At 32.6% G+C, this 24,419-nt stretch overlaps 1 protein-coding gene and 1 long non-coding RNA gene across 2 annotated transcripts in view; both read left to right on the top strand.

Annotated features, from left to right (window-relative positions):
- LOC134230342 (uncharacterized) overlaps window positions 1–22,335 on the top strand; it is a 29,077-nt gene extending 6,742 nt beyond the window's left edge. The window contains exon 3 of the long non-coding RNA XR_009984334.1: window positions 22,274–22,335. This is a non-coding gene — a long non-coding RNA (uncharacterized LOC134230342). The remainder of the gene's footprint in view (window positions 1–22,273) is intronic.
- On the top strand, window positions 1,294–4,234 carry LOC134230343 (uncharacterized). Its single transcript, XM_062712107.1, has 3 exons — window positions 1,294–1,377; window positions 2,223–2,346; window positions 3,906–4,234. The coding sequence occupies exons 1-3, from the start codon at window positions 1,294–1,296 to the stop codon at window positions 4,232–4,234; spliced, it is 537 nt and encodes a 178-aa protein (XP_062568091.1).
- Window positions 22,336–24,419: the final 2,084 nt, after the last annotated feature.

The raw sequence follows: 24,419 nt of genomic DNA, 5'->3' as shown, positions 1-24,419 counted from the left end.
CAGGGTCAGGGGTTCTGGTGCTAGGGTGGGGCTCTATAGATTATATAGTGAAATTACATGAATTCTTTGAAAATCTTCTTCTCTGCTCCTTGGTATTAAATAAACTAGCTAAGTGCATAGTTATGATGAGCAAGAGTGCCTGTACCAAAATTGTGAATTTTATGGCCCCAGGGTCAGGGGTTCTGGTGCTAGGGTGGGGCTCTATAGATTATATAGTGAAATTATATGAATTCTTTGAAAATCTTCTTCTCTGCTCCTGGGTATTAAATAAACTAACTAAGTGCATAGTTATGATGAGCAAGAGTGCCTCTACCAAAATTGTGAATTTTATGGCCCCAGGGTCAGGGGTTCTGGTGTTAGGACGGGGCTCTATAGATTATATAGTGAAAATTCATGAATTCTTTGAAAATCTTCTTCTCTGCTCCTGGGTATTAAATAAACTAACTAAGTGCATAGTTATGATGAGCAAGAGTATCTCTACCAAAATTTTGAATTTTATGGCCCCAGGGTCAGGGGTTCTGGTGCTAGGGTGGGGCTCTATAGATTATGTAGTGAAATTACATGAATTCTTTGAAAATCTTCTTCTCTGCTCCTTGGTATTAAATAAACTAGCTAAGTGCATAGTTATGATGAGCAAGAGTGCCTGTACCAAAATTGTGAATTTTATGGCCCCAGGGTCAGGGGTTCTGGTGCTAGGGTGGGGCTCTATAGATTATATAGTGAAATTATATGAATTCTTTGAAAATCTTCTTCTCTGCTCCTGGGTATTAAATAAACTAACTAAGTGCATAGTTATGATGTGCAAGAGTGCCTCTACCAAAATTGTGAATTTTATGGCCCCAGGGTCAGGGTTCGGGTGTTAGGGTGGGGATAAATTCTTTTCTGCTCCTAGGAATTAAATTGATTAATTACATAGTTATGATGAGCAAGAATACCTCTTCCAAAATTTTGATTTTATGGCCCTAGGGTCAGGGGTTCTAGTGATAGGGCGGGGCTCTATTGATTATATAGTGAAAATACATTAAATCTTTGAAAGTATTCTTCTCTGCTCCTGGGTATTAAGCAGATGAACTACCTATATAGATATGAAGAGCAAGAGCGCTAAGTTTCCAGAATTGTGAATTTCAAGGCCCCAGTGACAGGGGTACCATAGGGGGTGGGGGGGACTGTACTTATATACTGAAACTGGATGAATTGTTTGAAATCTGCTCCTTGGTATTAATCAAATATTTTTGAAAAGCAAGGGAACCTTTTCAAAAATTGTGCAATGTGTGTATCTAGGCTTAAGGGTCCATGACATATTGTGTCAGTAATTTGGTGGATCCACATCCTCAGTCCCAGGCCATGATGGAGGTGATAGCAAACATGAATCCACAGGTAGGTGTCCTCGATGGAATTTTTAAGCATCATTTTAATTTAAGAAATAAATGTCATTTTCAGAGTTTCATTGGGATATGACATGAAGTTGGTCACATGATCAAATACTATAATGCCCAAATGGTGTTATTGTAGATTTGATTACATACAATTACTACCTTCATTTAAGTAAGAAATTAAAAAAACTGACATTTTATTTCTTATATTTATATATTGTCTTGTCTTCAAGAGGGAAAAAATGAACTTTTTAGACTCCCTTACCATACATCATATGTAAAAATCTAGACATTTGAAATGTCTTGTTCGGCTTGCTTTCCATACGCAAGAAAATCTGAACACATGACCAACTTCCTTTATTTGAAAATTGATTGTCAATTTTGTTCGCATTTCATTTAAGGGAACACAGATGCAAGATTAAATGTAATTGATTGAAGCACTTGTTACAGTTTGTATATGTAACTTTTCTTACTTCTAGCAAAGACATGCATATATTGTCTGTATGTAATTTTTCAGGACAAGTCTTTTAATATTTAATCAAATTCTATTTGTTTTCCTATAGATATTCACATATTCTTGATCTATTGATGTTATTTTAACTAAATTTAACCAAGTTCTACATTCAAAAATAATTGAAAGACTCTGAGAAACATCACTATAATTTCTTTTTCTTTCTATAGCAAACTTTCCAGGCTAGTCAAAAAGATTTTTTAAGATGAAGGAAACAAATTTTAATTTAGGTACAATTAATTCTTTTGAATGAAATGTAGTTTCCATGTTATGTTAAATGAGCGACTTGTATGTTTTCCCATACATTGCATGTATTTTCTTTTAAATTATGACAAAAGTTTGGCTACTTGTGTCGACTGGCATACTATTCTGATGAGAGTGATGTCCCCTCTACAGCTGATAAATACCTGAGTACATCCTCCTGGAAGGAAAGCATCATCAGTGATATTACTTTTGTACAAGGTACAAGTACTCACTGTCTTTATTAGCTCACCTGAGCCGAAGGCTCATGTAAGCTTTTCTGATCACATTTTGTCCATCTGTCCGTCTGTCTGTCTGTAAACTTTTCACATTTTCGACTTCTTCTCAAGAACCGCTGGGCCAATTTCAACCAAACTTGCCACAAAGTATCCTTTGGTGAAGGGGATTCAAGTTTGTTCAATTGAAGGGCCACGCCTTCATTCAAGGGGAGATAATTGGGAATTAATGAAAATTTAGTGGTATGTTTTAAAAATCTTCTTCTCAAGAACCACTGTGCCAGGAAAGATGTTATGGGGAAACATCCTCAGGTAGTGTAGATTCAAGTTTGTTCAAATCATGACCCCTGGGGGTATGGCGGGGCCAAAATGGCCGACCAAAGTTTTACATAGAAATATATAGGAAAAATTTTTAAAAATCTTCTTCTCAAGAATGACAAAGCCATAATTCATCATATTTATATGGGAGCATGCTTATGTAGTGTAGATTCAAGTTTGTTCAAATCATCACCCCCCAGGTAAGATGGCCGACCAAAGTTTTACATAGAAATATATAGGAAAATTCTTTAAAAATCTTCTTCTCAAGAATGACAAAGCCATAATTCATCATATTTATATGGAAGCATGCTCAGGTAGTGTAGATTCAAGTGTTCATTGTAGGGCATGGCCGACCAAAGTATATATATAGGAAAATTCTTTAAAAATCTTCTTCTCAAGAATGACAAAGCCATTATTCATCATATTTATATGGAAGCATGTTCAGGTAGTGTAGATTCAATTTTGTTCAAATCATGACCCCCGAGGTAAGGGCGGGGCCAAAATGGCGGACCAAAGTTTTACATAGAAATATATAGGAAAATTCTTTTAAAATCTTCTTCTCAAGAATGACAAAGCCATAATTCATCATATTTATATGGAAGCATGCTCAGGTAGTGTGGATTCAAGTTTGTTCAAATCATGACCCCCGGGGGTAGGAAAATGGCCGACCAAAGTTTTACATAGAAATATATAGGAAAATTCTTTAAAAATCTTCTTCTCAATCATTTTCTGAAAAATAGCAAAATAGGATTTAAACTTTACAATAAAAAGCCATTTTATACTAGTCCTACCCTTGGTGCTCAGGTGAGCGATGTGGCCCATGGGCCTCTTGTGTATGTATACATACAGTTGAACTTCCGTATCTCGAGCATCGATATCTCAAATACCATGGATATGTCAAAGTGATCTGGAAATCCCAACCAATTATTCTTTTATGTATTTTTACCTTCAATTTTATCGTCTTGAATCCTCAGATATTTTGAGTTTTTTTTCTCAGTCCCATATTGAGTTTAAAATAAAAAGGTTGATTGTAAATTTTGAAATATTTTCTGACATTGAAAGTAGTGTAAAATTATTCCTTCTACTTAGTAAAATGTCAAATTTTATTTAACAAGGCAAAGGAGTAATTGTTTTTTCCTTTAAAGTTTTACTTAAAATAGTTTTAACGGAAAAATCCTTCACTTGCGTCTAATTTTGAACATGCTTCTTTGATTCTGTTCCTTTTAGAACCAGAAGAGGAACTCTTGCCACCTTTCAAATTTTTATTTTTCCTCCTTACCAAGAACACTGACGAAACTAGTACACAGAAATTCTGTCTACATGTGATGAAATCAGCCTCACAAATCAGTGGTGCTCTTAGTAAACAACTTCTGATGAAGACAATACTAAATCCTAACAAAAACACTATAGAATCCACAGATGACCCTCTGAAGGGCCTTCCTATTCTCAGCAGTGAAGTTATTTCTGTTATCAAGGAGATTCTACATGACGAACAGGAATTATTCCAGGGTAGATATTTGTCTGTTTTGTTTAAGATGTTTATATGGCTCCAATGATCTTGATTAAAGGTCATGTCATCAGGCAACAAGAAACTTAACTCGAGTCTAAACTATAGCTTACAATGAATTCATATATAAGTATGTAGTTTTAGCTGACTGACAATTGTGCCTGATCCTGATTCAAGGTCATATTGCAAAGGTTAAGGTTACTGATTAATGTAATGGCATCTTGAGTAAAACTTAGGATTCAAAGCTGGGTAGACTGTTGCTAATTACTAGCATAAAATTGCTGAAGATTTTCTTTAATTCAGGGATATATTTCATAGAGATAAATGGAGGTTATGGGAAAGAACAGCTGCTTTTGTCAGAAAAACCTTAGTTTATGTTGTTGTTGATGCTTCAATCAACTCACAAATACCAAACCACATAAGCCTGAAATTTTGAATAAAATACTATATGCCAGAAAATTTTTGCCCCTTTCGCCCTGACCTCGGTTGGGCAAATTTAAGGTGGCTCATTACATCCACAGTTTATTTTAGATTTCGATACAGCACCACTTATAATGAAGATGTCCAATATCCAGATGGGGGTATTGATATCATAAATATTTTTAATAGAATTTTTTAGTTTTTGTCTAATTTAAGTGAAATGTTTTATTTTAAGTTTATTATTAACAGAATTTCATAACTTTCAGTGTCAAATAATGGGCATCTTCTTAAGACAAGTACACACAGTGAAAATACCTCATTATACCTAATAATAATTTCATTAGAAAAAATAATTTTCTCCTAAAAAACAATTAATGTCATTATCTTTTTAATCTATGCATAAAACATTAAGAAAATGAGTTCTGAAGAGACAAAGAATGTATTTCAATGAATTACATGTGTCAAATTGAATGAAGAATGTTTAAACAAAATGAAAAATCCAATTTAAAAAATATTTGGTATAAAAAGTCCACTTTCAAGAGTTATCTTTCCTAATTACCCAAGACTCAAAACACTAAGGAACGTTTGACATTACATCTAAAATTCAGAACAAAGCTTTAAATTGCCAGAGTATACATTTAAATCAATAAAGCAAATATATAAATTAACACCAACAAAGTAAATAGTGCAAGTAAATAACTTTTTAATTCAACAATGTTGTAGATTTTAACTCGAATTTCCTCCATACAAACATGTCATTGATTGATAGAGCTCACTGCATGCATTGCTATGAAATTGACATTTAATACTTGTTTGGCGAAGATTTGAATTGTTTTCTTTTGTTTCTGCTTAAAAGCAAATCTTCTTGGTTTATGCATAATGAATCCGTTACTTTGTTTTCACTGTTTATAACACCGCATGTTTCATCTGTTCTAAAAGCGTTTTAAAGGTCAGGGACATATTACAGAGGTACCTGTACAACTCATCCCCAGAGGAAACCGGTCGACACAATGGAGGTTTATTTTTTTGTGTAGTACGTCATCAAAAAGTGGTGTAATGAGCCTCCTACAATGGTTTTCCTTGGGGTGTCAATTTCAAATGTTACCCTCCAAAACAGGCACCATTTATATAATGATGTCAATAAACCATAAAAGATTTCAATTTCTTCTTTAAAAAATGCATGAACTTTAAAATTTCACTTCTTTGTCCCAAAATAAGAATGACCTATCATGCATTGCACATCAATATAAAACTTTCTCTCATATAGATAATGCATATTAGAATTATTGTGAATCATTAACGTATCGGAAATTAAGGACACTGATTTATATACGATTAAAAAAAAGAAAAAAAAGATTATAATATGTTGCACATGTACAGAGGTTTAAATAGTTAGGTCATTTTAAATTCACAATGCATAAATAAATATTGTAAGCTTCCTCAGCACCCTGTCAAATGCCAATCAGCTTGCATATTTCCATCACGTGTCAATTCAGTTAATCAAATTTTATCAGGACTACTCCTGACATCCGTCCACATATAAAATAGGGGGGATCCTCGGCGCATCGCATGTATTTAAACACCCTTGATTATTTACTTCACATTCCTGTAAATCATAACCAATTTCATTTCTCGTTTCAAATATTTCATTTAATAAAGACTTCAAAGTTCAATGAAATATAACAAAACAGTTAGTACATCTATGAGTCCTAGTTTAACATCTCTGGCCAAATAAAATACAGTGGATTGCGGTGTCCGTGCAGTGGAGAAATTATACGCTACTTAATTTGTATTAGTTTACATTATTTTCTCATACCTAAGTCGCTAGTAATTTACAGTCAGTGATTTTGATGACGCAATATGAACTGATCGTTGTGATCATTCTGATGAAACTGGCGTTTGCTGCTCATATATATATATATATATATATATATATATATATATATATATATATATATATATATATATATATATATATATATATATATAAAACCTTCTATAATGGTCATGTGATCACAACAAACCAATGAAAAATTGTCCTTTCTGGAGCCTCTCAGAACTACACTTTACATACATTTTGTGTAAAACAAAGAAAATAATGTCGCTGAAAATGTCCTTTCTACATGTAAAGTAGGAGTATAAATTCTATTCGATATACATAATAAAATAAGTTCAACAAACAATCGATAATAAAACGGACACACTCAATCCATGGCGTAGTAATACCGAACAATAATGCAAACACATAAGTATTACGCTACACATTCAAGTTCCAAAACATTTCGTTAAATAAAACATAATTAAATGACAATACTGCAATAAAATAACATTTAACTATCAATTATAAAATTTGACGACACGGACAGTGTTATTTCGATCTTATCGATTGTAAATCAACAATGTTGATATCACATGGCTATTTTCTTCGTAAGAAAGATGGCAGGCGCCCAATTTACAACACATGTGATAATGCTGAAATACGTTAGTAAATTACAGTCGTAATATGGTAGATAATGATGAAAAACTGACATATAACATCTTAGTATCATTGTTCCCTACTGTCTGTTCAACAATATCTCGCTAGATTGTCTAGTAATACAAAAGCAGCATTTGTTTACACAACAATGTCGAAGTGTAATGTGTATTGTACCAATAACTGAAGTAAACGATAAGATATTGAAATAACATGAAAAATAAAACATTTCTAATAAATTTACAACTGGATGCTCTTTACATCACTAAAAATAACACTCCACCATCAGCCTGTGATTGATATGCAATATTCAAAGGTCCAATCCCCCATATAACAATATGTTTGAATGATTACTTAAAACTTAATCAGAAAAAAGTAAAAAAAATGGGATAAATTAGATCTTTACAAAACTTTTAAGCTTACATTGCACATTCTGCAATAAGTAGCATCGATGGATGTATACATTCATTTTTAATTGTGAGAAAATAGAAAAAGTTAATAAAATTTTCATATGCATTAATATATTTCTGTTTCTCTTTGAAAAAATGTGATTCTGTTATTTGTGTGTGTGCATGGGGTTGTAATTTTCGTTAACTTCTAGGTATGGAGAGGTCCTCGAATACATGACAGCTTCGAAATATATAATTTCATATGCATTCATACTCAGCCTTTTCTAACCTTGAAACCAAATTCCAACAAACCGATATTTCTTTCTCAACCCTCAAAAATTTGACCCCACGAAAATATGTGATTTTACAGTTTATATAACATGTTACAGATATAAACATTTTTCAATATTCATCAAAAACACAGTTGAAGCCTCAAAATCTTAATACTCAGATATATTGAAATAAAGAAAATTAGTTTCAAAAGAATACACAGACTATTCGTTGTTGTCAGAAAAATTATCAGCATTAAGGACAGACGTTCCTTTATAATAGATAAATTTTTCTAAGAGTTTGTCATTGAAATATTGTTACTTAAACATGTTTACTCACAAAAAATTGAGGTACCTTACCAGGCATTTCTGCACGATACCAGGCGTAGTTTTTCTTATATAATACTGTGGGGAAGAAAAATAACTTTCCAATTTCAAATGTTTGAGTGTTTGGATTATTTAAAAACGGTTAGAAACTGGTTTAGAAATCAGAATGTTATTAAAATTTTGAATATTTTTCATACATTACGAAGATAAACAAAACAGATTTTGAGGAACGTCTCATCGCACCTTAACTAGCCCATGTACTCAGGTGAGCAATGTGGCCCATGGGCCTCTTGTTTTGTCAATATTTTGTAGTTTTTAGCTCACCTCAACGAAGTCGAGCTGAGCTTATGCTATACCCCCCACATTGGGGTCAGCGTCCCAGGTTAAAGTTTTAGGAGCAAGTCTATTCCCAAGTAACTATAAGCCCTACCTGAACCAAATTTGCATGGATGATGCATCTAGGGATGTACACTACCAAAATTGCTTCGGATGCTGGATCTGACCTACATTTTCCAGATAAGTGACCAGTTTGAAGTTTTTGGTGCAGGTCCTTATTCCCAAGGAACTATAAGCCCTACTTGGACCAAACTTGCATGGATGATGCATCTAGGGATGGACACTACCATACTTGCTTCGGATGCTGGATCTGACCTACATTTTCATTCCCAAGTAACTATAAGACCTACCCGAACCAAATTTGCATGGATGATGCATCTAGGGATGGACACTACCATACTTGCTTCGGATGCTGGATATGACCTACATTTTCATTCCCAAGTAACTATAAGACCTACCCGAACCAAACTTGCATGGATGATGCATCTAGGGATGGACACTACCAGACTTGCTTCAGATGCTGGATCTGACCTACATTTTCATTTCTAAGTAACTATAAGCCCTACCTGAACCAAACTTGCATGGATGATGCATCTAGGGATGGACACTACCAGACTTGCTTCGGATGCTGGATCTGACCTATATTTTCATTCCCAAGTAACTGTAAGCCCTACCTGAAGCAAACTTGTATTGATGATGCATTTAGGAATGGACACTACCAGACTTGCTTTGGATGCTGGATCTGACCTATATTTTCCAAACGAGAGACCAGGTTAAAGTTTTGGGAACAGATCAATCCCAATGAACTTGAAGTCCTTGATATCTGCAGTATTAACAAAGTTATGAATATTTGTTCACACTATACATGTTTTTCACGCTACACACGTAGAAATGTGTATATGCCATGTAAGGGGTTAAACACAACTTGCAAGAATATTGCTGTCGTGATAAATACTTAAAATTAAGAAAATTTGATGTGAGATTTGCATTACTTACACTGATAACATCCGTCGAGGTGAGCTTCGTAATCTTTCATTACATATGTTTTGATCAGCATTGTACTGTATTTTCACACAAATTCCAGTATTTTGTAGACTTACTGCACGGTATTTGGATCTTAAAATATCACATATATGATGGGTGTTATAATCAAGCACTGGTCAAGAAGAAATTTGATAACAGAAAATTGCATGTCAAATTAGAGATTAATTAATGAGTCAAGTGTGAGGAGGTACTGTAGATTCCTAATTATACGCGAGAAATTAATTTCCATGTGATTTCGCGAGAAGCGTCTCTCGCGAAAAAATATTACTCGCTTTTATTTCTATGGTGCTGAAATCTATGTAAGTTCTGTTGATCAACCGTCCATTCACAAATTATAATTCTCGCGATTTGACGTTAAAAACTCTGTTTGCGATAAAAAGTACTCACGAAAAATAAGATGTCCAGTAACTGGAAGAGCATCTCTGATCATGAGGTGTTACAGTCCCTGAAACGTTCTATGAATGCTGAACGAACGGTGAATGAACGCAGAGCGAATACGCTGAACGCAACTTGGTAAACGATGTGTGAACGGTGAACATTGAGTGAACGCAGAATGCGAACGGACCACGAACGCGAGCGCAAAGTGAACAGTTAACGAACGGTAAACGCAAGATAAACGATTTATTCGGAATGCATCTGATCCTTTCCGTCCATTGAGTTTATTCTATAACATGTATTCTATATTCTAATTTCAGGTACTTAAATATAATTTAACAATAAATGAATAAATAATTAAAAAAGAAATAAATAAATAATTAATTAAAAAAAACTTTTGTTCTGCACTTATATGAACTTATATGAACCTATGATTTAAATTGATATTTTTATAACACAATTTTAACTGCCGTAAAACATGTGTCTTTGTTTCCAAACGCATGTAGATTAAATACAAAATGAATCTATTTATATGGTAAATATGCCTTTTTTCCACTATTAAATTAATGTGGACTTCTGAAAATAAAACTACTACTTATAGAATGATTTAATTACATTGTACAGGGTTGAAACAACCATACATGTATTTCCGTGCGTGCCAAGGCGATTCTTGGTAAAGTAGCGATTTTTTTTTAATTCAGAATTATCTGTTGATGTTGATTGATATCGTACCGCATAAAAACTCTCGTTTTATTTAAATTCCAAAGCAAAATATTCTATACTTATGTGCCTTATGTATTCTTTTATGACGATTATTTTAGCTAACTTCTTCATGTATCTGTAGACATTTTGGAAAAAAAACATTATTTGTAATAGATTAAATTTTCAATGCTTAATAAGTTTTAATTGAACAGAGAAGTGTACGAGAGAGAGAGAGAGAGAGAGAGAGAGAGGTTTCCCCCTTGATTCGCAGATATCTGTTGTATCAAATAAAAAATATCATTATTTTTCCGAAATATTCCACGAAGTAAAGGTATTTTTTTTAGATAAACAAATCCATTTGACAGAAAACATTGGCTTTTATTTTTCATGATCAAGTTCACAAAGTATACAGAAAGTCAGTGCTAGTAGCGTGCTTGTCCTTTCAATCAAAATAATTCGACACAGTGGAGGCGTGGAAATCGCGTTTCACCGAACATGCCGAAGGCAAAGATTCACTTAGTATTTCCAAGAAGTTTTAAATTTTCCCTATCAATTCTGGATCTGATTTTTGCATCCCTGCAGACAAAATAAATAAATAATGGGAATATATACTTTGAAGGATTAAGTTTAAATTGAAATCGAAACAAATTCCGAGCCAATTTAGAATATTACTGTCGGCACAAGTTTATTCTAAAATACTATTGTTGAATGACTTTTTGATGTTGGTTTTAAGACTGGTTTTCTTGTGTTACAATACACATTAAATATAAATTAAAATATAATGAAAAAACTCTAAGAATTTTATTTCGGGAGAAAAGGCACCGGGGGACGGGGGTGTCTTTATTACACTTAGTGGCAGACGTATATTTAAACAATTGCTTAGGTACAGTGAAGGAAGCGATTTTCCTGCTCTTATAATAAACTATTTTTAACAGTTGGTCTTTTCTAAAATTTTAAACCACACTATCAATTTGATAAGCTCTAGAGATATGTAATTAAATGAATATTTGCAGAACTGTTCATAATTCTCAAACGTACGTGTAGTTTAAAATACGCGTTACTGTAGAAATAATTTTTTAATGTATTCTTCTCCTGTAAAAGACTTGGATTAATCATTATACATCCATTTATAATTTTTCCTCTTTAAAATTACAACAAATGGATGACATGCATGAAGGATTTGTACATTGCCCTTTTTTAATTAATATTTTAGCATCATTCTACAAACATGTAGGTACTTTATGTATTATTTTCCAGGAAAATTTCATGAAATAAGTAAGCTGGCTGAGTTATAATAATAGAAATAGAAATATCATAGATAATTTTTGCAATGAAATAATTATTCTTCAAACACGATATCTAAGTTAATTAATTAAAAAGCGTGTAAATCCTTACCATCAAAAAGATAAGTCCTTTCAGTTCGGAGTTCCGAATGACAATGAAGACTGAACGATAAGTGAACGGTGAACGCAAAGTAAACGGAAAGGAGAGCGAACAGTGAACGTTTTGTGAACGGTTAACGCGAGCGCACGGTGAACGGTGAACGCAATACTGTGAACGAAGAGCGAACGGTGAACGCATGCTGAACGAACGGTGAACGAACGCTGAACGCACGGTGAACGAACGCTGAACGAACGCTGAACGAACGGTGAGCGAACGGAAAAAATGGGAAAGTAGAACGTTTCAGGGACTGTAACACTTCCTTTACTTACTTGACACAGCTTCTACAATAAAAGTTGGGAAAGATCTTAACTGCAAATCATCTATTGTATCTATAGAATAGAAAGTAATCTTTGAGGACCGATATATTGAAAAAACCAAGGATTCACTTCATAAAAGAATATCGAGTGACAGATTTCGAATTGACAACGGAGGCTAATAGATTCTTTACAAGCGCTTTAATTTACCTGGTTATTCTACATGTATATTGTCATTGAAAGTAAGAATTTAAGTAAAGATTTACCATCAAACAAATAGCACTTCACTGAGTACGCCTTTTCGCATCCAATGAGAATAAAAAATGGATTAGAAAAATATTTGCAGCCCTTCCACTACTGAACGAAGGAAGTACTGCAAATTCCAGATTTTATTGATGATGTTCGATAATCACTGATACGGTGCGGTTCCTGCTGATAAATATTCATATTTTCTGTATTACTGTTAATGCTGATAGTTATTTTTTAGCTTATTCTGATAGATACTGATAACACTGTCGTCCTAAATGTTAAGTCTAATAAATACTCATAAATACTGTTGATGAATTGTTGATGCTGAGTTTTACTGAATATCACTTTTCTGCTACAAGACTGTAATGACAAAAATTACACTGCTCTTAATTACAACAATTTGGTTTTGAGAATTTTGACAATAATTAAATGAAATCTCTAGCGACTATTGGGCAAATGTTTTCAAAATATATCTTTTAAAAGAGTATAACTTATCTAGCAAAATTAATGTTATTTCTAGGCTGAAGTTTTTTATTAATAAACTAAATAGAATGAAAAATAAATTTTAAAAAAAAAAATTATCTACGTCCGACTACAAGAAATTTGAGCATGGAGATCGTTAAAGATATTTTTTCATCACATATAATTCTAAAGATTGGATTTTTTATATAGTAAAATTAAAAGGTGGTAACTCTTCAAGTATAGGATAGGTTCAAAAATTAGATCACGCCCCACCTTCACATACTCATACTAAAACATTAAAATTATTTCTAAATATACTATGTATTTATCTATATTTTATGCCAGGACATATGAGGCTAATGTGGTTCGGATACCTTAAGATAAAGCCAACAGAAGATAGCACAAAATCAATAATAAATGAGTAATTTTATCAACTTCCTGGTAGGATATGCAATATTCACGTCATATAACATCGCATATCAAAATTGTGTAGAAAAAAATGTTCAGTTCTTCTCTAGTTCAAGAAAATATCAATTGTTTTGTTATTTTCTAATTATTTACAAAACGCCAATAGTTAAAAATCTGTGTTTCTGAAAAGGTATCATTGGGTGTTCTAGGATTAGGGTGAAAAAAGGTAATTTTCAAAAGTTTAAGTAAAATTCATTCAATCGATATCGATTACGATTATGGAATACCTGTATAGTTTTAGAAAATAAATGTAGGACTCCAAAGGGCAAAGGGACACCAAGTCCGGTAGTTTTGCAAAGACCAGATGGTCGGCGTGAAACCATGATGGTTTGAAACGCCAAAGTCCGACGGAAAATTAAAAGTTAACGTTTATAAAGTCATAGTACTTCTGCTCTTAATCGCTATGCCGTGCCACGCCAAGAATTTTAATTGATAAGATAAATATTTTATAAAATCAAGGTTCAATTCTAATCTTTTTGATAAGTGTGTGACTAACCCTAATCAGTCGAATATTTTTGCGAGAAATTATTTTAAATTTTCAAGGTCAATGCTCTTTTACTACCAGTCCAATACCTTCGCTTCGTGTGCGAGATCAATTGGTGATGCAAGCAAAGAGTAAAATCGGTGAAATTGAATACATGGGCAAATACCAAATATTATTAATTTGATGGATGTGGTGTGTAATACAAGGGAGTCTAGGATTGGCTTCGTAATATTTTGACGTCATAAGCGGTGTTTATTTCACTTTAGCACAGCCCGTCTCAAAGGAAAGAGGCAATCGGGTTTTGGCGTGACTATCGGACTTTTGTATTCTTACCGACATCAAACCCTCGGGGTTAAGTGAGACCATCGCACTTTGGAGTCTTACAACATATACGAGGGTTCTTCGGAAATCATTTAGACATTGTGTATATATATATTTTTTTCTTTTGAACATTTTTCGATGAAAATTTGCATATTCGTTTGACAAACTTTGATAATTTATAAAAGCAAGAAATATTTTCCAAATGCATGTATTTAACTTCTTATCAATGGTTTATAGATGTGTCAGTGGTAGGGGTAGCCGGCGCAGTCACGAAATCAGATATTGAAAATATTTATCACCAACCCTCAATCCACTTAACCTAAGCTAATTCTCTGTGGAAATTATCAAATACGTTGTAGATAAAACCCGTTTATTTCCTATATAAGATAACGCGAGACTTTACAAATATGATAGGAATGCTTTTTATTATCATTTATACACACTTTGTCCTTAGTTAAATCACAACAGCAGGACGTTCAGAAAAAAATATGCAACGGAGGCCCTCGAATAATCTTAATACGACAGACTGATACAAGCCAGGTATAAATAATTATAAATAATTATTTTTCACCAACAGATTGTCATGAAACAAAGTGATATTTTGAGGTATGTTCTAAAGTAAATTTTATTTCATGTAAATTATTTTCTTTCAGTTCTTCCCTTTCCTTAAAATCCCTCACTTGGAACTTCTTACACAAGCTGTTATCCCATTTAACTTTTAATGAAACTTTTAAGGGGAGATATAGATTAGACGATTTGAATACAATGATGGCAGATAATTCATAATTCCATTCATTTAAATATTTTTTTATTGTTTATATCTGAAAGTCATCGGTTTCTCTACAATGCTCTATTATTTTTTAACAGATTTAAAAGCATGTCGATAAACATCGTTCTTTTGGTATTTGTCCTAATGGTGAGTAATTTTGTTTTTACTAAATTTCACATGAAGATCATTTCAGCACAATTTTTTTCAGATTCAATTAATTTAAACTTTTTTTCAACACAATGAACAATTTGATATATTTATCTTCTGGGGGGGAGGGGGGGGGGGCAGCATAGAGATACCGATGTAGGTTGATGGTTTCATTTTCATGTTTAAATTTTGATTGATTTCAATCGAACTATTGCAGGTCAGAATTTTTGCTGCATCCCTAACAAAATAAATATTTTAGATAACCGTTTAGAACTGAAAATTAGTAAAAATGCTTTTTGCAGTTATCTATCGAATGAATTACTAAACAGACTTAGTTTTAATTATGGTGACAACGGAGAACGAACATATTTGAAATCTGCATTAACAAAAAATTGAATATTTTTTAGACATGATTTTTGCTTTTCTTAATTTATTTCCCAGTGTATATTTAAACTAAAATAATATATATATCCTTATATGTTTTTTTTTTAAGAAACAGTATTTACAGTGTAAGTCCATAAAACAATAAAAAACAATAACGACGCAAATACGGACATTTTAAGCATCAGAGGTGGGTCAGGTGCCATGCATGGAAGAGTGAGCATCCCCTGCTGACCGGTCATATCGGCCGAGTGCTCATGTCATAATCCTGATATAAAAGGAAAAGCAAGAGCCAAAACAAATTTAATGTGTTAACATCTAGAATGTATCAGATTTCCTGTATATATGGATAGATCTTGATAGGAAAAAAAAGTTACATACCTCTAGAAAATGTGTAGTTTGATACGGTTAACTGGTTAATCGGTTGGAACGCCTTGCGGTTAACCGATTAGCAATTCTGTATTCGATTGCTACATGTATCCCTAAAAACATATTTGTTAGAGATATCAAAATCTAATCTTCTGTTACATGAAAATCAAATTCCTTGTGCATCTGAGATGTAATATTTGCTTGATATAAAGGACAGATATTTTGTAGATAAAGCAGATAGTAACACTGACAATGTTGGTAAGCGTCTAACATAACAAATAGTGATACTGCGCTGCATTTTGTGACAGATAAAGCTGAATGTCAGACTGAAAAGCAAGTCAAGGTACATGAATACCTTTAATCAGTATGGACTCAAATATGGAAACCCACGAGCACCTGCATGGGGTTTTAATTGACACTGTTTATTTAAAAGGAATTAGTTATTTCCTATAATTTTACATTTTAAATTCTTTGTCAATCACATCCATTTGTCGTTGTAAGTAACTATTGTCTAAGGAAGCAAATGGTACTTTTTTGTAAGATTGGTATAGTATTCGTTTTAGTAGTCACTTTAGAGTTATTTCCCTTTATATGAAAATTTATAGGCTTTCATTTCCAGACAACGGCTCAGAGACGACTAAAGCTGGAGCAGAAATTCTACTGATTTTAGATAACAGAAGGATTGAAGTTGTGCACATCGGTTTTTTAAAATGGCGCTATATAGGGGTCAAAAATTAGAACGCAAAAAAGAGCGAAAAATTACACATATTTTACCTTTTATCTTGAAAAACAAAAAAATATTTTGTTAAGACATACTGAATAAAATTTTTGCATAATTGCAAAGTTTTAAATTTGATATCATTAAAAAAGGGGCTGGCCCCTAAAATTAGGGATCTAGGGGCCTTGAAATTTTTTGCGTTATAACTCAAAAACGGTAAATATTTTGATATGGTTGTCGATTATGAATTGTACATGTATGCTGTAAGAAAGTTTTCTAACTGATTTTTATTTACTCAGAGAAAAGTACCTGTTCATGAGTAAGTTTGGATGGGGAAAATAGTAGTCTGGGTTTTCCACATTCGCCACAGGGGACGATATCTCTTGCTTTCTGTGTTTTTAATGTGTCACGATTATCTTATCTGCATTATCTATACCTAGCTGAAGTCAGAATTCTGTTTGGATGATGGACGATGACTGTCATCCACCTTCTTTCCATACACCTAAACAATTTAGTTTTAACTAAAGTTTGAGTACACTATTATTTTTTGATAGAATTGTAGTGTCGACATCATGCTAAATAAAATTCATAAATGCATACGATGATTTCCTTTAATTTAATTTTAATATCAAATAATTTAATTTTAATAAATGTTCATACCTCTTGAAAAGTTTTATAATGAACACCACTGTCATCTGGTACTGGACATGGAAGAAACAGAGACTAAGTAAGTTTACATTACAGTTATCTGGCTGTCGATTACATGCGTGCAGTATCTAAAGCGATTCACTCCTGGTGACCACTTCATTATCGTAGGCAAAATGTATTGATATATTAAAACCATTGTAGGAAATCCTGTAAAATAAAATTCTTATTGTCGATAATAAAATCTAATATTGCACAATTCAACTTTGTTTTAAATTTGAATTGATCATATTTTAAATAATAAATTAATTTAAACTAAATGTTACTTGAAGCTCTCTACAATTACGCGACAAACCATTCTTTCCATGCGCTTGTTGACATTAATTTCGTGCATGTGTAACTTCGTTCTAATTTACAAACTTCTGTATAAATATTATTTTGTCCAGTAGTGACTGTAATTGGTTCTCCTTTAAGTTTCATTCTTTCAAATCGCTTTCCCACTGTGTGAATGACTGGAGTCATACTCTTCAGATACTCCTTTCTAAGGCCTGGTTTACAGTTTGCCATATTTCTAATAGCATTCAAAGAACTGCACCGTTTTACTATTTTCTCTAACTCTGGTGTCATTTCATCTCTAGCAAGAGCACTATGCTGGAGTGCTAAATTAAGAATGGACATGCAGCGTTCTTTGGGACTTTACTTCAACCAATATTGATTTAAATGCATAAGCTTTGCCCTTTTCACACACAAATAAATCCGTTTTCAACACAAATTTTCCCAAACACACTTTTTTTCCATCACAGATTTTTACCATGTCTATACCAATTTTTTTAAATTTTAAAGAGAATCTTCCAAATCATAAGGATAGAATTATAGTCAATGAAATGGATTAAACATCATAGTTAACTCCGGCACTTGTAAACTTCATAAGTGGCTTCTGGACTGCCCAAAGCATACTTATATTACAGGTTCGATACTAATAAAGTTGAAAAATAATTAAGATTTTAAAGCAATGAACTTAATTTGTAAAATAATTTATTCAAATCCCGTAAATGATTAGTATACCCGGTAGTGTGTTAACATTGTAATTTTGTTCTGTGATTAAATATTGGGAAAGTTATACAATGTACATATAAGTAGTAATAAACTCACATCCTATGTCCAGAATCGAAAATTTAAGAACTTATATAACAATCTAAAATACCCCAAAATTAAAAACTTATGTAATTAAACACCTTTACAACCTAATTTAAACAATTAAAATAATACCCCGGGGGACCATAGTCAAACCATTTGATCGTTTATCATATATAACTCAGTATTTTCTTTAAAATTATGAACTTAAATCTAACACACATTACTTTTCCGGGGTTTAAAAAAAAAAAATGTATGAAAGAAGGCAAAGAGAGGCATTTTGTTCATGTACATTCATGTATTTAACAGAGAGTCTCCCTTTGAAACAAATTTTTTAATTTATTTTATTAAACATAACCCCCCTTTCTTATTTAAATTAAAATTTTTTTGTTGATTTTATTCAAATTTTTTGCACAATATGTAAGTAATAAAAGTCCATGCATGGATGCTATTTTTAATCCCCGTAATTTTCTTGTATCTTTTATCCATGCATTTTCCTTCAAGGAAAATAATGATGAATAAATTAATGGAAAAAACGTGTATAAAACCATGTGGTTTGGGTTTGTCCTTTTTTTTAATCATGATCAGCAAATCACAACTCCTTTGGCCTTTCTGTCTAACGGAAAAAAATAATCTCGAATGTATTAAAGTATACACCATAACTCCCCCATGACCCCCCCCCCCCTTTTCCCCAAATTTAAATAAATATTCTTATTCAATGGACTGATAGTTGTACGTAGCCTAAACTTTCAAAACCCTCCCGAAATATTTCATAGGCAAAATTCTTTAAACATTTTTGGGGGGGGGGGGGATATGATTGATAAAGTTTTCTCCCTCTCAAGAATATTTCACTAATATAGAAATCCATCATGCACTTGCCAGTGGAGAAACTTCAAATATCCTATAATAGGCACTTAAGGCCTTTGACCGGGGGAAGGGGGGCCCTGCCACAAACCCCCTTTTTTCGAAATTTGGTCTTTTTTTTTATACGGTTTTATCCGAAAAAAAGGCCTCCACGTCCCCCAGTGGGGGTTTTTTAAACCCCCGATGTAAGGATGAACTCCTTACTTCGCGACTATAAGCAACGCTCTAATCAGTGCGCTATGCAGGCGACCTTGGATGATATAAAATGATGATAATGAAGAAAACGGTTAGTAAAATAAGAAGGGGTCATTTTGAAATATTATTCTTATGAAACTCTGGGGAAAAATGAGAAACTATACTTATGAAAGCTTCCTGATATAATAAAGATTACTTTCTTTTCAAATCATGACCAGAGTTTCCCCCCCAAAGTGATTGAGTATTTTAGGGGGTAGGGTGGATGGGTTGGGAATTAAATTGTCTGCTTAAATGTCCAGATGTCTGTCTGTCCCTCAAAATTTTTTAAAAAGGCCAGGCTATAATGAAACCTAGGATGTGTCATGAATCAAGGCAATATTACGGCAAATTGAAAGGGCACTGGAGAAAGAATAAATGTTTTGTCGCAGTCATTTATATGTAATCGAGAATATTTTTTTGCTAATACTTGATACAGAGATTGATGGTGACAAAAAAGGGTTTTTCTATGATTGTGACTCTGAAAATAGTATCATTTCAATTTGGAAAATTTTTGTTTAAAAAATTCATACTTGATAAAAATTGTTTATAGTCTGCCGGTTTCAGATGACTTAAAATAAGGCCATTTTAACAAACTAATTTAGGATCAATGACAGAATAGTTGTAAACTTCTTGTCAGGGTTATGGATTTGTAATCACTAAAAGTTGTTTCAGATTGATGGTTTGTCTTGACACAGAGCCAATGCTTTTGATCAAGGTCACTGAACAGAAAAAAATATTTTCTTTCCCATGTATGAAAAATAGAAAAAGAAAATCATTGGATGCTCTTACTTGAAACATAGATTACTTATGATTGGAGGTTGTGTCATGATCCTGATCAAAAGGTTTTTTCTAGAAAATCTAGGTCACTGACAGAAAAAAAAAATGTTTAAGCATAACTTTGTAATTAAAATTCACTGGAGGCTCAACTGAGAAGAAAGGTTGTTCACATAAGAAAGTGCAGTGACCTTGACCCAAGGTCAGTACTTCCTGTCCATACCCCCAACGGAAGACCTACTCGTTGCTTTGCAATGAGCTCGGCTCTAGTTTAAAAAATTTTTGATCAACATCACAAAATTTATATAACTGGCCCAAACTGACTGATGATGAAATAAGCAATTAAATGTTCTACTTTCCTATTTGTAAGCATTATGTGTCCAGTGGTAAAAGGGGCCTATTAGGGGTAGCATAAAAAAAAAAATGTACAAATGTTAATAATTGATTTATCAAAAAAAAAATTTTATTTCCTTCTCCTTTGGGGCTTTTTTTTTTTCTCATGTTCATAACTAAACCCAAAAATAAAAAAAATGCTGGCCTTATAATAAGAAAGGGGCCTCTTTAAAAAAGATAATTTCAGGGCTGCTGGGTCAGGGGTACAAGGGGGGACTTTGACTAAAAAAAAATTAATGCTTTGTAAAACTGCCCTTTGACAAGCAATGGTGCCTTTTTCAAAAAAAGTAATTTCATAACTTTTGGCTTAAAACACGAACCAAATACCATCACTGGGAAAATTGTTACATGATACTCAGGTGACCTATAAGGCCCGTGGGCCTTGTGAAATTAAGATTTAAATTTGTTCAAATCATGAGTACCCTTTGGGGGAGGAAGTGAAACAATGGGGGGGTCAAATTCAAATTATTACAAAGTAATATATACAAACAAAATAAAAAAAATATTTTTCTCCCAAAAACTTTATCAAGAAGTTATATGCAGTATTGAAATTGATATGGAGGCATTCTCAAGTAGTATTAGAATTAAAGCCCCTCTCCTCCCCAGTAAACTTTTCAATTCTGATCTGATTTGGGCTTTTTCCTAGCCGATTTGCTCACGTGAGTTATGTGACCCCTGGGCCTCTTGTTATAAGTTTATTTATTCATTGTAATGACAATTTAAGTTGGATTTTATCGATATTCATCTTGATAAGTTTCTTTGCTGCATAAAATATTCCTATGCTGTACAAAATAACAGATTGTATGGCGGCCTCAAAGAGAAAAATTTTAATAAATTTAAAAATTCGTAATTGGAATTTAAAAAAACTTTTTTTTAAATTTTCGATGTGTAAAATTTTGCCTTTTCCCCTCAGAAACTTTACATAAAAGTGCTTCGCACTTTTATTCAGTTTGTGAGTAAAACAGAAATTTAAAATTCAAAAATTCTAAAAAAAAAACATTTAATCCTATAATATTTCAAAATTATACTTGCATCTTTGTCAAAATAACTCCATATAAAAGCTTTACAAAGGAAAGAAAACACATTACATTTGGTATTTTATGGTTATCCCACTTCATTGAAAAAAGAATGATATAAGGGTCATCTTTTTATTTGTTACGGTCATCATTCTCAAAAACTTTGAGGTTATTTCCTTAAATTCAAGTAAGTTTTAATAATTAACAGCAAATTTTCATTATGGCTCATCCAATTTTCAGGGAAATTTACACAAATGTTTTAAAAATTTTTATGAAAAATTTACACTGATCGGCTTGGCTTAACGTTTTTATGACTGTAAACTATATTATGGCCATCAGCTTTCCTAAATAACAGTAAAAAAGGGGGGACATGTTTTTTTTTTTTAAAAAAAAAAACCCCCTATTTTTTTCAGCTTTTTTAATTGTTTGCAATAAATTAATAAATAACATCTAAATAGGTTGAAAAAAAAATTTACAGAGTACATTAAATTGAAATTTTATTTCATCAGCAAGGATGTTTGAGCATAAACATTAAATTGACATGTTGGTTTTAAATTTTAGGGGAAAAAAAAAAGAATTTAATTGCAATTTAACCAATTTGGATTGTTATGATTTCATATTTTTTCAGTGCACAGAACTGGAGGAACCTGTGTTCATCCATCCCCTCTCTGTGCTACACAAAAAAAAACCAGAGTACATAGTGTATCAACACATACAAGAAACCTCAAAAATTATATGAAAGGTTAGTACATGTACAGAAAGAACACTGTGTATTTAGCAAGAGCTTATGTGATAGTAATGTGTCCATTGATTGTTTTTAGAGTTTTTATATGTCCGTCTTAAGAATATTATGTTATAGTGTTCATGTCCCTCTGTCAGCCTGTCTGTCTTAGAATCATCAAACTTGGCCAATTTAAGAATCCCAAGGTAGAGGGTGTGTCACAATCTATTTTAAAGGGCAAATTTTCCTTATATTTAATTTTTTTTTTTAATTATAAACTGTTTCTATACTAACTAATTACACAATACCAAAAAAAGTAAGAGTGTTCCTATAGGATTGTCTTGGTTGGTTGAAATTTTGATGTCCATGTTAATTTGAAAACTTATAGACCCAATTTCACTTAATAATAAAAGGGGTAAATTGTCTACAATGGGTGTAGTAAGGTATAGACAAATCAAGCATGCCCTTTTAAACAAGATTTTTTTTAACTCTCTTTTATGTTGAAATGAAGATTGATTGATTGATTGTATACTGTTTAACATCCCTCTCCAAAAATTTCACTGATATGGAGACGTCACCATTGAAGGGCTGCAAATTTAGGCCTATGCTAGGCACTTACAGCCTTTGAGCAGGGGGGGGATTTTTTGGGCCACACCTGCTTTTGGCACGGGGCCTCGGTTTAAAGGGTTTATCCTAAAGGCCTTCCCATTTAGTCGCCTTTTACGACAAGCAAGGGGGGACTGAGGACCTATTCTAACCTGGATCCCCACTGGGCTTGAAATGAAGAAGAAAAAAATAAAATGTTGATTTTTGTGTGTGCATATTTTTGCTTCCTATATAAATATATATTATATTTCTTCAAGTAAATGTAAACACAAAGAAGAATACCCAAGTATAAAAATTTAATCAAGTTAAAATTTGGAAAAGGGGGTTTTAAATTTTACTTTAGACTTTAATTAAAAATTCTACTTATATGTAATCAAACAGTGTCCGTAACTACATGGTATATAAACAAGGAATTTTAACGCTTGGGATATGCCAAAAACTGAACTTGGGTTAAAAACAATGACCTGCTCTAAAAAAGTTCTGAAAAGAGTTATCATTCTTAACATGGAACCCTTGCAGCAGTTGAAAGGCCTAAATTTAGATACAATAAAACCTCATTTATCCAGAACTTGGTTTTCAGTCACTTTGTATGGATATATGTGAAGTGTCCAGAACCCCGAAATTTTTTTGATTTTAGTTAAATAGTCTCTCATACCATTGGCAATAATAACAGAGTAAAGAATGTTGCTTTATATCAATATGTTATAATGTTTAAATATGTTAATAAATGTTAGTACCACTCAATACTTGTTAAAATACTGTGCATAAAAAAAACCCAAAGAAAAATCTGTAATAGAAAAAACACAAAACCATGGTATGAATGTATTTTAACTCAGTTGGAAAAAAAAAAAATTTTGCTGAGTACTAAAAAATTTCACTTTTTTTCCCCTAACTAAAATGCGCACTTTTCAAATACATGTTTGAGAAGCGTCTCATGGTACCCATTCCCACCTGCATTGCCATTAGCCATAAATCACAGGTCACAGGTGATGATCTTTTAAAACAAACATTCAGGCCAGTGTTTTTACAGCATTTAATACCCAAATCAAGAAATTTTAGCAGAGTTGACAGATCAATAAAAAAAAATTATCGTCTGGATGAATGAATAAATTTTAATGTAAAATTTCATTTTGTAGCGAAAAAGACCATTCGGATTTGTAATGTGGAATTCCATTTAAATGGGACAAAATAAAGTTAAAAAATTCACTTTTCAAGAAAAATCCTCCAAAATCTCATCCAAATTTTCCCCGGGGATCCCCGGGTATCTGAAGGTCCACTGTATTATTTTTTGTCATTTTACATTTTTACTTGGGGTGTACAGCACTTCTAATTTTTTCCCTATATTACCAATCTATTTTGATATACTGTAGTTACATGGAACTGGTATTCATAAGCTTTCTATTTAAAACAGGAATCACTGCAATAGAGCCTGAATGGTTGCCAGTTT

Source organism: Saccostrea cucullata, unplaced genomic scaffold (assembly GCF_032062105.1).
Source record: "Saccostrea cucullata isolate Sc308-1 unplaced genomic scaffold, CSIRO_AGI_Scuc_v1 ctg3182, whole genome shotgun sequence".
NCBI classification, from domain to species: domain Eukaryota; kingdom Metazoa; phylum Mollusca; class Bivalvia; order Ostreida; family Ostreidae; genus Saccostrea; species Saccostrea cuccullata.
This window is presented reverse-complemented; position numbering and strand designations above follow the sequence as displayed.

Coding starts and splice junctions, on each gene's coding strand:
- LOC134230343 (XM_062712107.1), top strand. CDS start 1,294: ATGACATATTGTGTCAGTAATTTGGTGGATCCACATCCTCAGTCCCAG. Junction 1,378..2,222: donor TAGCAAACATGAATCCACAG/GTAGGTGTCCTC, acceptor TTATGACAAAAG/TTTGGCTACTTGTGTCGACT. Junction 2,347..3,905: donor TGATATTACTTTTGTACAAG/GTACAAGTACTC, acceptor TGTTCCTTTTAG/AACCAGAAGAGGAACTCTTG.